The sequence below is a fragment of the Primulina eburnea genome, unplaced genomic scaffold (genome assembly GCF_022965805.1).
Source record: "Primulina eburnea isolate SZY01 unplaced genomic scaffold, ASM2296580v1 ctg1092_ERROPOS100000, whole genome shotgun sequence".
NCBI classification, from domain to species: Eukaryota; Viridiplantae; Streptophyta; class Magnoliopsida; order Lamiales; family Gesneriaceae; genus Primulina; species Primulina eburnea.
The window spans coordinates 21,390-35,600 of record NW_027330638.1 but is presented as its reverse complement, the minus strand read 5'-3'; the positions used below and the strand labels follow the sequence as shown (position 1 = coordinate 35,600).

Sequence of the window (14,211 nt, the reverse complement as noted above, 5' to 3'; positions counted from 1 at the left end):
ATACATTGTTTATACTGGGATATTTATATCTCATCGAAGTTATCCGGTTGTTGTCTTGTTTGTATGTGTGCATGACAACAGGTGGGACAGGTACAGGGTCACAGAGGTGAAGACAGACTGAGATTAGAGTGGTGATACCGGACTTGGACTAGAGCTAGGGTTTAAACACTTGATAGTAGTTGTTGAACCTGAGTATGTATGATTGTATATTTTATCAGATTTGTACTTTTATACTGATATGTATAGGAGTTTGATTCCATTACCTTCCGCATTTAAAAAAAAAATTTTAGACCCTGTTTATTATAATTAATTTAGTCCCAATGATGATTAAGAAGATGATTAGCGTCCGGGTCCCCACAATAGGTGGTATCAGAGCGATAGATCCTTTAGATTGAGATAGAAGAGGCTAGTGAGCGGGGTAGATTGAGGTTTTCTTTCCTGCTTTTAAATGCTAGCATGTCTTACTGCTTTAATACATGTTACTTGTTTATCTGATTTGATATAGTAATATGTTTTATTGAGATTGGATCAGTACTGATTCTAGATCAGCAGTAAGATAATCAGAGGAGGATTGAAACAGAATTGTGGTATTTGTTACTAATCTATTTGATTATTAGATATGCCTCCGAGACGATTACCAGAACAGGGAAGTACATCCAATCCTCCAATGGATGTCACACCGACTCCAATGGAAACGTTACTGAAACGATTTCAATCATTTCATCCGCCGACCTTGAAAGGAACAGAGAACGCTGTGGAATGCGAGAGTTGGCTCGATGATATAGAGATGTTGTTCGAATCCTTGGAGTATACGGATGAGAAGAGGGTGAAATTAATTGGACACCAGTTACCCGACGTTGCAAAGGACTGGTGGATTACAAGAAAGAGAGCGATGGAGCATAGAGGTACGATGATTACCTGGAATATATTTAGAACTGAATTTTATCAACGATTCTTTCCAGTGTCGTACCGGAAGGACAAGGGGGCGGAGTTTGCCAACCTCAAGCAAGGACAGATGAACATAGAGGAGTACGTATCAAAGTTCTCCTCCTTGCTGAAATTTGCTCCACATGTGGCTGACAGCGAAGAAGCTACAGCTGATCAGTTCATCAACGGCCTGAACCCCGACATTTTCACATTGGTGAACACAGGGCGACCGGATAATTTTACTGATGCCCTGAACAGAGCTAAGGGAGCAGAAGCCGGTCTGATGAGACAGAAAGGGGCTTCATTTGTACCTCCAGCACCGAGACCACAACAACAACCTCCCAGATTTGAGGGTGGCAGCAGTAGTGGAGGAAAGAAAGAATTTTGAAAGCCAGGGGAAAGCAATTCAAGAAATCTGGCAGTAGTTCTTCCAGCTCCGGTGGTTCCAGACTGAGCCAGAGTTACACTGAGGTTTATTGCAAGACTTGCGGAGGAAGACATGCTACTGAGCAATGCCAGGGAGTGACTGGTAGCTGCAATTCTGTAAACAGCCGGGACACTTTGCGAAAGTGTGTCCCCAGAGAGGTTCCCAAAGATCGCAGGGGGCCGAGTCATCGGGATCAGCAGCACAGACTGAGAGACGATCCGCTGCTGTTCATACATTCCAGCCAACGCCAGCTCAGTCACAGCAGAGCCAGGAGGAAGCCAGACAGTTGGTCAGCCTCCGAGACAGCAGGCCAGAGTCTTCGCTTTGACAGAGGAGCAGGCCCAGGAAGCACCAGATGACGTTGTGGCAGGTAACTGTTCTTTATGTGGTTACTCTGCTTATGTACTGATTGATACCGGTGCTTCACACACATTTATTTCTGAACGATTTGCATTGAGTCATGCATTGCCTGTAGAGTCTTTAGCTACTGTAGTGTCGGTATCTTCGCCTTTGGGGATAGGTTTGATATCTGTAAATTCTGTTAAGCGTTGTGTACTACAGTATGATGGGCATGAGATTGAGTTAGATTGCATCGTACTTGGGTTGTCCGATTTTGATTGTATTATCGGTATTGATATGCTGACCAAGTACAGAGCGACAGTTGATTGTTTCCACAAGATAGTGAGATTCAGACCAGATGAGGCTGAAGAGTGGAAATTTTACGGTAAGGGTTCTAGATCGAGAATTCCTTTAATATCCGTATTATCTATGACTCGATTATTATAGAAAGGAGCAGAAGTGTTCCTTGTATATTCAGTAGATTTACTGAAGTCGAGTCCAGCATTGGCAGATCTGCCAGTGGTATGTGAGTTTGCTGACGTCTTCCCAGATGAGATCCCGGGATTACCTCCAGTTAGAGAGATAGACTTCAGCATTGAACTGATGCCAGGTACAGTACCGATTTCTAGAGCTCCGTACAGAATGGCACAAGTTGAATTGAAAGAATTGAAGGACCAACTGGAAGACTTACTGGCCAATGGGTACATCAGACCGAGTGTTTCTCCTTGGGGTGCTCCAGTATTGTTTGTAAGAAAGAAAGATGGTTCAATGAGACTCTGCATCGACTATCGGCAACTGAACAAGGCAACGGTAAAGAATAAATATCCTTTGCCTCGTATAAATGATTTATTCGATCAGTTGCAGGGATCTTCAGTATATTCCAAGATTGATTTAAGATAGGGATATCATCAGTTGAGAGTCAGAGATTCTGATATCTCAAAGATAGCATTCAGAACCAGGTATGGACACTATGAATTTATTGTCATGCCGTTTGGTCTGACGAATGCTCCAGCTGTATTCATGGGATTGATGAACCGTATATTCCAGAAATATCTCGATGATTTTGTGATTATTTTCATCGATGATATTTTGATTTATTCAAAGAATATGAGTGAGCATGCTGAGCATTTAAGAACTGTGTTGCGAATTTTAAGAGCAGAGAAATTATATGCTAAACTGTCGAAATGTGAGTTTTGGCTAAGACAGGTAGTATTTCTGGGTCATATTATATCTGGAGATGGTATATCGGTTGATCCCAGTAAAGTGGAAGCCGTGATTTCTTGGCCAAGACCGACGTCCGTGCCCGAAATTCGCAGTTTTATGGGTTTAGCGGGATATTACCGTCGTTTCATTAAAGATTTCTCGAGTATAGCTAAACCAATTACTCAGCTGACTCAGAAGAATGCTCCATTTGTTTGGTCTGAAGAATGTGAGACCAGTTTTCTGGAGTTGAAGAAGAGGTTGACCAGTGCACCGGTGTTGACTATTCCATCCGGTACTGGTGATTTTGTGGTTTATTGCGACGCTTCTCACAGAGGGTTGGGATGTGTTCTGATGCAGCGAAGGCATGTTATCGCTTATGCCTCAAGACAGCTTAAACCACATGAGACTCGTTATCCAATTCATGACTTAGAATTGGCAGCCATTGTCTTTGCATTAAAGATATGGCGACACTATCTTTATGGTGAAAAGTTTGAGATATGTTCTGATCATAAGAGTTTGAAATATCTGTTTTCACAATCTGAATTGAATATGAGGCAACGAAGATGGCTTGATTTGCTTAAAGATTTTGATTGTGAAATCAAATACTATCCAGGAAAGTCTAATGCAGCAGCTGATGCACTGAGTCGAAAGGTATGTTCTTTATCCTTATCGACGATTGGTGTTTCAAATTTGATAGAAGACTGCTGTTTGTCTGGATTAGAATTTGACACAGATTATAGACCGTTGAGACTTTATACGGTGCAAGTAGAACCAGAGCTGATTATGAGAATTAAGACAGCTCAGCGAAGTGATCAGAATGTACAGAAATCAGTATCGATGGTTAGAACAGGACATCGATCAGAATATCAAGTATGTGATAATGTCTTGTATGTGAATAATCGTCTGGTTGTGCCGAATGTTTCAGATTTGAGACGACAGATATTGTCAGAAGCGCACAACAGTCGATTCAGTATTCATCCTGGTGGCAGAAAGATGTACAATGATTTGAAAAGACAGTTTTGGTGGAAACAAATGAAGAATGATATTGCAGAATTTGTTTCCAAATGTCTGAATTGCCAACAGGTGAAAGCAGAAAGAAAGAAACCGGGAGGTTTATTACAGAGCTTGTCCATTCCTGAATGGAAATGGGATCACATTTCCATGGATTTTGTGACACAGTTGCCACGTTCCTCCCGAGGTTGTGATGCGATTTGGGTCGTAATTGACAGATTGACAAAATCCGCATGTTTTATTCCGTACAAGATGACGTACAGATTTGACCAGATGGCAGAGATCTATGTCAGAGAAGTGGTCAGATTGCATGGAGTGCCGAAGTCAATTGTATCAGATCGTGATCCTCAATTTACTTCTCACTTCTGGCAGAGTTTGCAGCAGGCTCTCGGTACGAAGTTACATCTGAGTACCGCATATCATCCACAGACCGACGGACAGTCAGAGCGGACTATCCAGACACTGGAGGATATGCTGAGAGCAGTAGTGCTAGATTTTGGCACTAATTGGCAAGATGCATTGCCGCTTTGTGAATTTTCGTACAACAACAGCTATCAGACGAGTATTGAGATGGCTCCTTTTGAAGCGTTGTACGGAAAGAATTGTAGATCCCCTCTATATTGGGATGATATCTCTGAAGTTCCTGAGATTGGACCAGATATGATCAGAGATATGACAGAAAAAGTGAAGCTAATTCGAAAGAAAATGAAGGCAGCACAAGACAGACAGGCCAAATATGCCAATGTTCGACGTAGACCGTTGGTATTTGAAACAGGAGACCGAGTATTTTTGAAGATTTCACCTTTCAGAGGAGTTGTCAGATTTGGAAAGAAAGGGAAACTGTCTCCACGATACATTGGGCCTTAAAAGATTCTCGAGAAGATAGAAGATCGTGCCTATCGACTTGCCTTACCGCCTTCATTATCGGGGATACATGATGTCTTTCATGTATTGTTATTAAGGAAGTATCTTCTTGATGCTTCACATGCTATACAACCAGACGAGGCCGAGCTTGATGAATCTCTGAGCTATGTTGAAAAACCGATTCAGATTATTGATCGCAAAGAAAAACAGCTCAGAACGAAAATGATTCCACTTGTGAAAGTGCAATGGACTCGTCATGGTGTAGAAGAAGCAACCTGGGAAACAGAATCAGATATGAGACAAGAATTCCCAGAGTTATTTCGATGATGTAAATGTCTTATACAGTTTTGTATATATACTCCTTATTGATACGATTGAATGCTTGTGATTTCGAGGACGAAATCGTATCTTAGGGGGGGAGAAATGTAATGCCCAAGATTTTATATCACGTTAAATTACGATTATAGATTTTAATCGAGATGAGTATGGAGTACTAATTTAATGTGATTATTAAAGGGCTATTACGAGACCAATCGGGCCAAGCATGTGAATTACATAACATGTGGGCAGAGAGTCTGGCGCCCGAGCGGTAATTTTTGACCGCTCGAGCGCCAGTGTGCATCAAGAAATTGTCTCGGGCAGAAGACTTGGCGCCCGGGCGGTAGTTTTTGACCGCCCGAGCGCCAAAGGTGCAATCCGGAAGAACACGGACAGAACATGCCGCGCTCGAGCGGTAGATTTGCACCGCTCGAGCGCCGCCTGAAAGTGTGGAAATGAGCCAAGTTCCATTTACATGCAACGTGGGATATATATATACATATATTTCATTCTTCAGAATTAAGAATCAACAAAAGTCGAGGAAAAGCTTCAGAGAATTTGTGTGAAAAATCCTTACGCCTTTTGTGAGAAATCTGTCCGTTAGATTTTAAATCCGACTTCGATACTGTGTTCATAACAACGCAGGCTACTACAGGACGTAAGTTTTATTACGTTTTCACATGTTTTGAAATTATGATATTGTTGGAACTGAATACACGTCATATATGTTGTTCTTGACATGTTAGACAGAGTAGAATCGAAGTCAGATTAAGAAACGGACTGAATATGGAATTGTTATGAATTTCAGAATGAAATTGACTAGAATTGATATCAGATTGGTACAGTGGTTGATTGTAAATGTTTGGAATTGATATAGACTGATATAGTATTATCAGTATCGCAAGATTGTACGGTTGTACCGTCAGAATTTGATAAAACAGAGATGTTGTGAATTGATTAAAAAAGATTGATACGGCATATTGATATTGTCATTGCCAGATTGACAGACCTTGTGTTCGAGACTTCGACAGATTCAGAAAGACAGCAAGAAAGGTATAAATAAATGTTAATTCGGGATTGCACAACTCGAGTTAGGTTTGACTTGAGTTTCCCTAAATCACATACTTTATTTTATTGCATTGATATTTGCAGATTATCAGATTGATATGTTAATGTATTGACTTAGAACAGAGTCAGAGTCCGAGTCTAGGGCAGACAGCCTGGCTATGGCAGAACCGCCGAGTCTTTATCAGAACTGATAAGACTCTAGACTTACGGTGTATCGAAGAGCCTTAGATGTAGAACGACGTCTATCTCAGACACTCGATACAGCATACCAAAGTCTAAATTAGATTGGGATCCCTAGATTTGAGATAAGATAAGATTAGATCACGAGTCATTGATTCATGTAATCAGATTAGATACATGTTTTGATGGTTGTTTATGCTTTTATATATGTTTTATATGATTGCATTGAATACATTGTTTATACTGGGATATTTATATCTCATCGGAGTTATCCGGCTGTTGTCTTGTTTGTATGTGTGCATGACAACAGGTGGGACAGGTACAGGGTCACAGAGGTGAAGACAGACTGAGATTAGAGTGGTGATACCGGACTTGGACTAGAGCTAGTGTTTAAACACTTGATAGTAGTTGTTGAACCTGAGTATGTATGATTGTATATTTTATCAGATTTGTACTTTTATACTGATATGTATAGGAGTTTGATTCCATTACCTTCCGCATTTAAAAAAAAAAAAATTTAGACCCTGTTTATTATAATTAATTTAGTCCCAATGATGATTAAGAAGATGATTAGCGTCCGGGTCCCCACAACTTGGAAAGTCCTTTATGGAAGGTTGTTCAGTGCACTCTACCAGGAGCATCTATCTACATGCTCGGACATCACAATGTCCCCTACCAATGAAACATGGTACTCACATCGCAGATACTAGTCTCGAACTCGAGTGGCCTATATCCTTCTTGGCGGCGGCTGAATCGACTAGGAACTGTTTAGAATATACAGCATTCCAAATATGAGTTTCATGATACTCATCATATGAGCATCTCATATTCTTTCTACTATTTGTATATTCAAGGACTTTATCTATACAACTAGCATGGGTATACAGATAAAGAAGTGCCAAAATAATAATTTCAAATATTATTAAAACAAAGAATGTTTATACATAGAGTTTCATTGTGAACACTCGGCCAACACATGGCTCTACGTGCACCTACTCTAACAATGAAGACAATCATTATATCATGATCATCATTACAATGGGAAGTGTTGAAAATTCGATTGAGTATTGAAAATAAGAATTGTAAATATGAAAAAATTAGTGTGTGATGATGTATGTAATGATGTATTTATTTTTGGATTATTTCAAAAGAAATTCTATAAATAGGTCTCTCAGTTTGTGAAGAAAAACATAATTGAGTAGACAAAATTTTATAAAATATATAAGTTAATATATTTTGTGAGTTTGAGATTTTTGTTTTTTACCGTAAATTTTAACTTTTAATATAAATGATATATTATGCAAACTTTAAGAAATAATTTTGTGGCGAGAACCACATACGGTGGGCACATGACTCTAAGTGATTATTTAGGACTAGCAACCGAGGCACACACGTTGCTTGTGTCATGAATATATTGAGCTAATATATTAAATATTTATGATATTACAACAGCTTACAACAGCATGACACCGAAATATTTTGTAATTGAATCATGAAAAGAAATGGATTCCAAAGCTTAAATAAATACGTCAAACTGAACTTGTTACCTTACATGATATAGGTTTTGATCATAAAAACTTTTATTCTTTTGAAGCCCCAATATCATCTCTTGTGAAATAATGATAAACTTCAACGTAAAAGAATTAAACAAATAGTCAAATGATGTGCCAAAAAAAAAATCATAACATCATCGAACTAAAATTTATTAAATATAAAAACCTCAAATTTGTCTCCTAAATTCAGCTAATCAATTGAACAAAAACGATTAAAAATGAGTTTATCTTTAGACATTGTATGCATAAGTTAAACACTCCCAGTTCTAGCGTAATATAATAAAATATTCATTTTATCGAATCACACACAAGTACAACACAGATGTACAAAAGAAATAAAGCGATCTATTAAAGTGTGCTATAAAAAATTGACATGACATAACAAAATATAAACTACTGCAAGGATTTCATTAAATACGTGAAATATAAAATAGAAATTGACAAACTCCTTATATTTGCCAAAAGAACCAAAATATTGTAAGTAGATTATTTCACAAAGTTGAACAATACAAATTCTAGCAATAGTGGTAGAATTAAATCATTTCCGGAAGATACGTATTATGTTTTGCTTATGTTGAAATAGAAATCAACAATTTAAGTAGATAGAACAATGAAAATAATAAATTTGTAAATCCATACTAAGGTCAAGTTTATTACTGTAATACCGAGATTTTTAAAAACCAATGGCATTGACTATTTATGGAGACTATTGATTGGACTCATGCCTCCATCATCCACGTTTTCCATGTATGAATCGTCATGTTTAAATACATATGCAGCAAAGATTCAAATATGTCAGATCAGTAAAGATGCAAATGTGCTAGATAAAAGTTCAGATTTTGAGATCGGAACACTGCTAGATCTTGAAGCATTTTAGTTTAATCTAACAACCAAAATTTAAATTTGTCTGAAAATATTATAATAAAACAATATTTAAGAAGACGTAAGTTAATGATTTAGTGATTATGTTGACAATATGAGATAGATTAGATCATGAGACAGTGAAGCTCGTAATAAATACATTATCACCTGCAATATCAAAACAAACAAATGAATTTGATAAGATTACTAATATAAAGCAACATAATAAATCGTAGATCATAAATTGGCTCAATTGTTAAAAACAAACCAGAAGAAGTTGGGGGCGAGTAGATCTGATCCATTGAATTGAGTATACCTTGTTTGTAACCAATATCCTTCAGCTTTTGAGAGAAAAACACAGTCAAAACCAAAAAAAAAAAAAAAACTTAAACCAACAAACAGGAAATCATAAATAATATGTTTATCCCTTAGAAACTAACCAAGTACTTTTTAAAAATGATTTAATAAATATAAAATTGTACTATCCATGCCAAAAATGGTTATTTGGGAAACGTAATAAGATGTAGGATGAGAAATAGATAAACATGGATAGAGATAAAAGCAATGTTACAAAACAGAGATAGAGATAAATTGAATTTATTAGCATTCCCCAAATTCTAAAATTGAAGCATTTATCATGTATTAAACGATTATTGTAAATATTTGTACATAATGTATTTTTAAGAAATTTACAATAAAGAGAGTTGACATACTTACACTTTATCATTCTGTATTAGGTAGCAACACGTCTTTGAAAACCACGTTTCTTGTGAATACGTCAGATTGACGCTCTAAATTCCCATCTTTTACCAAAATTTTTGTAGAATTTTGTGAGACTCCTCTCGAAAGTGCCACATATAGCTGACCGTGGCTGAACACATGGTTACGCAAAAATATGCCAATATTTTGGATTGTTTGACCTTGTGCTTTGTTTATTGTCAAAGCAAAACTAAGCCTTATGGGAAACTGTCGACGTGTCAACTCAAATGGTAATCCGGAATTATCTTCACTTTTCAAGGGCATTCTATGTAAAAAGAATCTGGTACCTTTGTGAGGACCTGTTATGATCTCAGCATCTATAAAATTTCTACCAAGACTACGACATATTAATCTTGTTCCATTGCATAGATCAAGTTCAGGAGCAATATTTCTCAAGAGCATGACAGGACTTCCTACTTTCAATATGATATTATGCGGTGGCAAACCACTTGGACTAAGGGAATTCAAAAATTTTTCTTGAAAAAGGTTTTGATTGTCGTCTTCTACACTATCCCAAGAGGTATACTCTTTTTCCTCTCCAGGAAATTTGAGAATCAGCATTTGATTAATATTGTCCACATCAACATTTTTTGGTGTGATGATTGCTCTATCAACCATTTAGTTTTCATCATTAACATGATTTATCATATTAGGATAAACAGAATCAATCAACATCTGAATTGAATGTTCACCTTCCCATGGTATGATAATTGAATCTGGTAGTTTTATGAAATCACGGTTTACAGTATGTTGCAATCCATCACCTACGCGCAAGAGAAATTGCAAGAAATCAATAACTTGAGCAGATATCATATTTTGTTGAAGTATATTATCTTTACGCAATTCCAGAATGTTGACCTTGAAATACTTGCAGCAATTTGTTCTGCCTTTGACCCTCGTTTAACAACCGGTAACACTTGTCGAAAATCGCCACCAAAAACCATTGTCTTCCCTCCAAATGCTATTTGTTTTTCCATAATATCTTGGAAACTCTTACTGACAGATTCAAAAGCATAGCGATTTGCCATTGGAGCCTCGTCCCATACTATAGCTGATGCACGCCTTATTAGATCTGCAAGTTCTGTCTGTTTTTTATTTTGCAAAGTGTTGATGCAGTTGGTCTTAGTGGAATTTGAAAACGTGAATGTGCAGTTCTTCCACCTGGCAACAAATACTTACGATTTTCATGATGTTGGTCTTATTGTAAAAGATACTTACGATTTTCAATGATGTTATGAGTTGATTCTTGAATCATTGTGATTGGTGCAACAAAATCACTACTACCAAGATTATACTCATCTAGAATTGTTGATCTTTCATTATCTTGTCTCCTTCGATAATTTGTATGACGGCGAGCCAATTCCATGTTCCTTGCATCCTCATTCATTGATCGTCGTCTGGTACGTTGAGCCAATCTCCAATTTATTTGTTGATCTGTTGAACAATATATTCATTTTGTAAGTGTTTTTTGCATCTAGCACACATGAAAAGTATCACTTATAGACCATGTAAATATTTTTTGAACTACGTATTATACCATGCTGGTTTGAAGTAGAAAGGGATGAAGTAAATTACGTTCTTCTAATTTGGTAATTTGATCGACGTCGAGCAAGGTAAGACTGTCGTCATTGTTGGGTCATAGAATGTATCCTTTCACGTTCGTTATGCGTTAGCATTTGTCGCCTTTCGATGATGTAAGAGCTGGAGCTAGAATTTGTCATTTCCTACATAGAATTGTAGACGAATAGTTAATGTACTTGTGAAAATTAAAAAATTATAGTGGAATATACTTCAAAACAAAAGCGAGAATGGAGTGGTTAATGATTATTTTTGTATGTATGTACATGGCAATGTCGTCAACTATTTGAGGCTATATTTTGCCAATATATCATCGTTTTCGTCTAAATATATAAGATATAAAAAATTAAATATATTAATGCTATTGTATTATTATGTTGATTGATCATGAATGAAATTAGTTTTTAAAATATAAATATTTTACTATTTTTTTGAAAATTTTCCACAATATAGTATTAAAATTTTTTAATGAAATTTTGTATGAAAAAATAGCATACCTGTGGAGACCTTTGTTGTTGATTTGCGACGTCATTTTGTATAGAAAACATGTTATTGACATTGTTGTCTGATATATGATCTCCCGAAGTCGTGGCTTTCAATTTTCAATATTTAGATATCTGCAAGAGAAATATATTCTCATTACATCAAAGTCAACATAATATATACTGAGTGAAGAACCCATTGCCTAAACTATTTAAAGAATCTTCATTAATCTGACACTAAATATGTTAAATTTATTGGAAGTTGGGAAAAAATAGTAAGAGAGAAAGCTTTAGAGAAGCAGAAGATTAGAGTATAAATTTTTGTTTTAAAAAAGATGTAAAATAGATATGCAATGCAGAAAAGTACTGAGAGCATCTTACGTTGGTCTTCGTGTGAATCTTTGGTAACATGTCATTTTCTCATTTTTGACCCATCATTATTTATTTATTTGCAACACGATGATTGTATTTCTTCTTATATTTAGATTATTACACTATTAAATAAAATTGTAGTTGGGGAAATGAAAACACGACTAATGCGCTCCCAACTCCATACGAATAATCGTTCACCATACAGTAAAGTCACCTTTATACCATACATTATTTTCACCATTCCATCAACACAACGTTCTTAAATTTCCAAAATAACATGAGTCAATTATTGATCGCTACATCGTCCTTCCAAGTTCCATCAACACATCCTACAATCTGAATACAATATCTGTTACATTTCGTTTCCGTTTCAATCTACTCTTTTCTGATCAAAAACCAAATGAAACATTAGCAGTTTTCATCTTCAAAGATATCGTAGATAATGCATCCACACACAGGCGAACAACCCCTCAAAATTAAAATTAATAAAATAAGATCCAAGAAGAACCAAGCAGCTAGCCATACATTGCAACGGGAAAAATTCAAATTTGACGGTTAATATTATAAAAATGAAACATGAAAAACCTTTGGTTGGTGAGAAATTGAGACAGCAATTCCTTTGACGACGCCGGGAATTATCCCTCCAACTGTCCCACCAGTCGGTTCAACGGCAGAGGCGACAGCAACAGAACCAGGAGCAGATCCTATGTGTGGGTTGATATCCCAGATGATGCATCCACCCACAGGAGAAAAAATCATCGAAATTAAAATTAAAAAAATATGACCCAAAAAGAACCAAGCAGGTAGCCAACCATTGCAACAGAGAAAATTCAAATTTTACAGTTAATATTTTTAAAATGAAACATGAAGAACCTTTGGTTGGTGAGAAATTGAGACAACAATTCCTTTGACGACGCCGGAAATTATGTGAGAACCCGAAAATTTCGACCGAAGTAAATCAAGTAAGTGATATAAAAATGATTCAGTAATTTTTGATTCAATTAAACTACTTGAATAATAATTTAAATCTCATCAAACTTAGCTTGAGAAAGTAGATTCTAAGCTTGGGGATTAGCTCAACAAGAGGCCAATCTACAAGTAACCGTATCCATTGAAGAGTTTTCGCGGGAGGAGTAAAACCCCAGCTCAAGGACGCAAACTTCCAGCTCGAGGAAGCTCAACCAAGCTTGTCCTAACAAGACTATAAAGGGAGCTAAAATGAGAGCTAAAAGCTTTGGACAAATTAAAGATGCAAGAGATGGCTTTTGAGTAAACCAAAAAGGGAGCTAAGGGCTTGAGCTAAGGGAAGGACAAATTCATGGTGTAAGAAATAACCATTGAGATTATCAAGGTGACTCATGGGGATTATCAAAGCAATTAGTGCCTTTCTTGATCTCCAAGGGATCGGCCACTATGCTAGATGAAGGGTCATTCTTTGGCCTATAAATAGAAGACACCATGCCATGCAAAACCTTGCAATCACCAAGCCAAAAATATTCGGCCACTTCCCCATCCACTCTTCAAAAATTTTCGGTCCTCCCCCATCCCACATAAGTCACGGCCGAAATAAAGAGAAGCGAAGGAAATCCTGTTCGTGCAATCAGAAGTTGCAATTCTGCGTCACAGTGCTGCCCGATCGAAGACTACATTCGCCAAAGACACGCCGAAGTGCTGCCGAAATTTTGAGAAGGAAGCTTCACTCAAAAATCTACAAGTAAGTGGGCTTTTGAATATGTACTTCAATTCTATTTTTAAACTTGATATGAAATAATGTGACATGCATGCTAGTGTGTCATTTTCAAAAATCAGTGTGGACAAACTTTAAAATTTCGATCGATTATTCTTTTTGTACTTCGAATTTCTTGGTTCCGCTGTGTCAGTATGAACAACTTTGAAATCTGAATATCTATAAAGTTCTGTCTATGACTTCTGAATTCTGTTTTCACTGTTACGAGTCAATTTGAAATGGGACGAGAATTGTAATTCTGTCTGGCCCCCATTGGTGGGTATAAAACCATGTTCTGTCTGGCCCCCATTGGTGGGTATAAAACCATGTTCTGGCCTCACCCCTTAGAGGACTAACATATTGGGGACAATTTGACCATGAATATGAGATGAGTAACAGTGTTATGTTCTGTCTGTTCTGATTGTTCTGTTCCGAATAGAAATGATCTGTATAGCTTCTGTTTATGTTCTGAATCATTTGATAAGTTCTGTCTCTTATTCGATTCGTTTCCGTTGTGTCAAGTTAAGAATATTAAGCTTTGAA

The 14,211-nt window shown here is 36.8% G+C and overlaps 1 protein-coding gene and 1 long non-coding RNA gene across 2 annotated transcripts; both read right to left on the bottom strand.

Moving 5' to 3' along the window:
* Nucleotides 1-9,474: 9,474 nt before the first annotated feature.
* Nucleotides 9,475-10,128, bottom strand: LOC140820506 (uncharacterized). Its single transcript, XM_073180795.1, has one exon. The coding sequence runs from the start codon at nt 10,126-10,128 to the stop codon at nt 9,475-9,477; it is 654 nt and encodes a 217-aa protein (XP_073036896.1).
* Nucleotides 10,129-10,740: 612 nt separating this feature from the next.
* LOC140820505 (uncharacterized) lies at nt 10,741-12,862 on the bottom strand. The gene is made up of 4 exons (XR_012115503.1): nt 12,528-12,862; nt 11,586-11,705; nt 11,048-11,234; nt 10,741-10,944 (listed from the first exon to the last, which is right to left on the bottom strand). It is a non-coding gene; the product is annotated as an uncharacterized lncRNA (long non-coding RNA).
* Between the last annotated feature and the right edge of the window lie 1,349 nt (nt 12,863-14,211).

Excerpts from the sequence above, each read along its gene's own strand:
- LOC140820506 (XM_073180795.1), bottom strand. The coding sequence starts at position 10,128 with ATGGTTGATAGAGCAATCATCACACCAAAAAATGTTGATGTGGACAAT.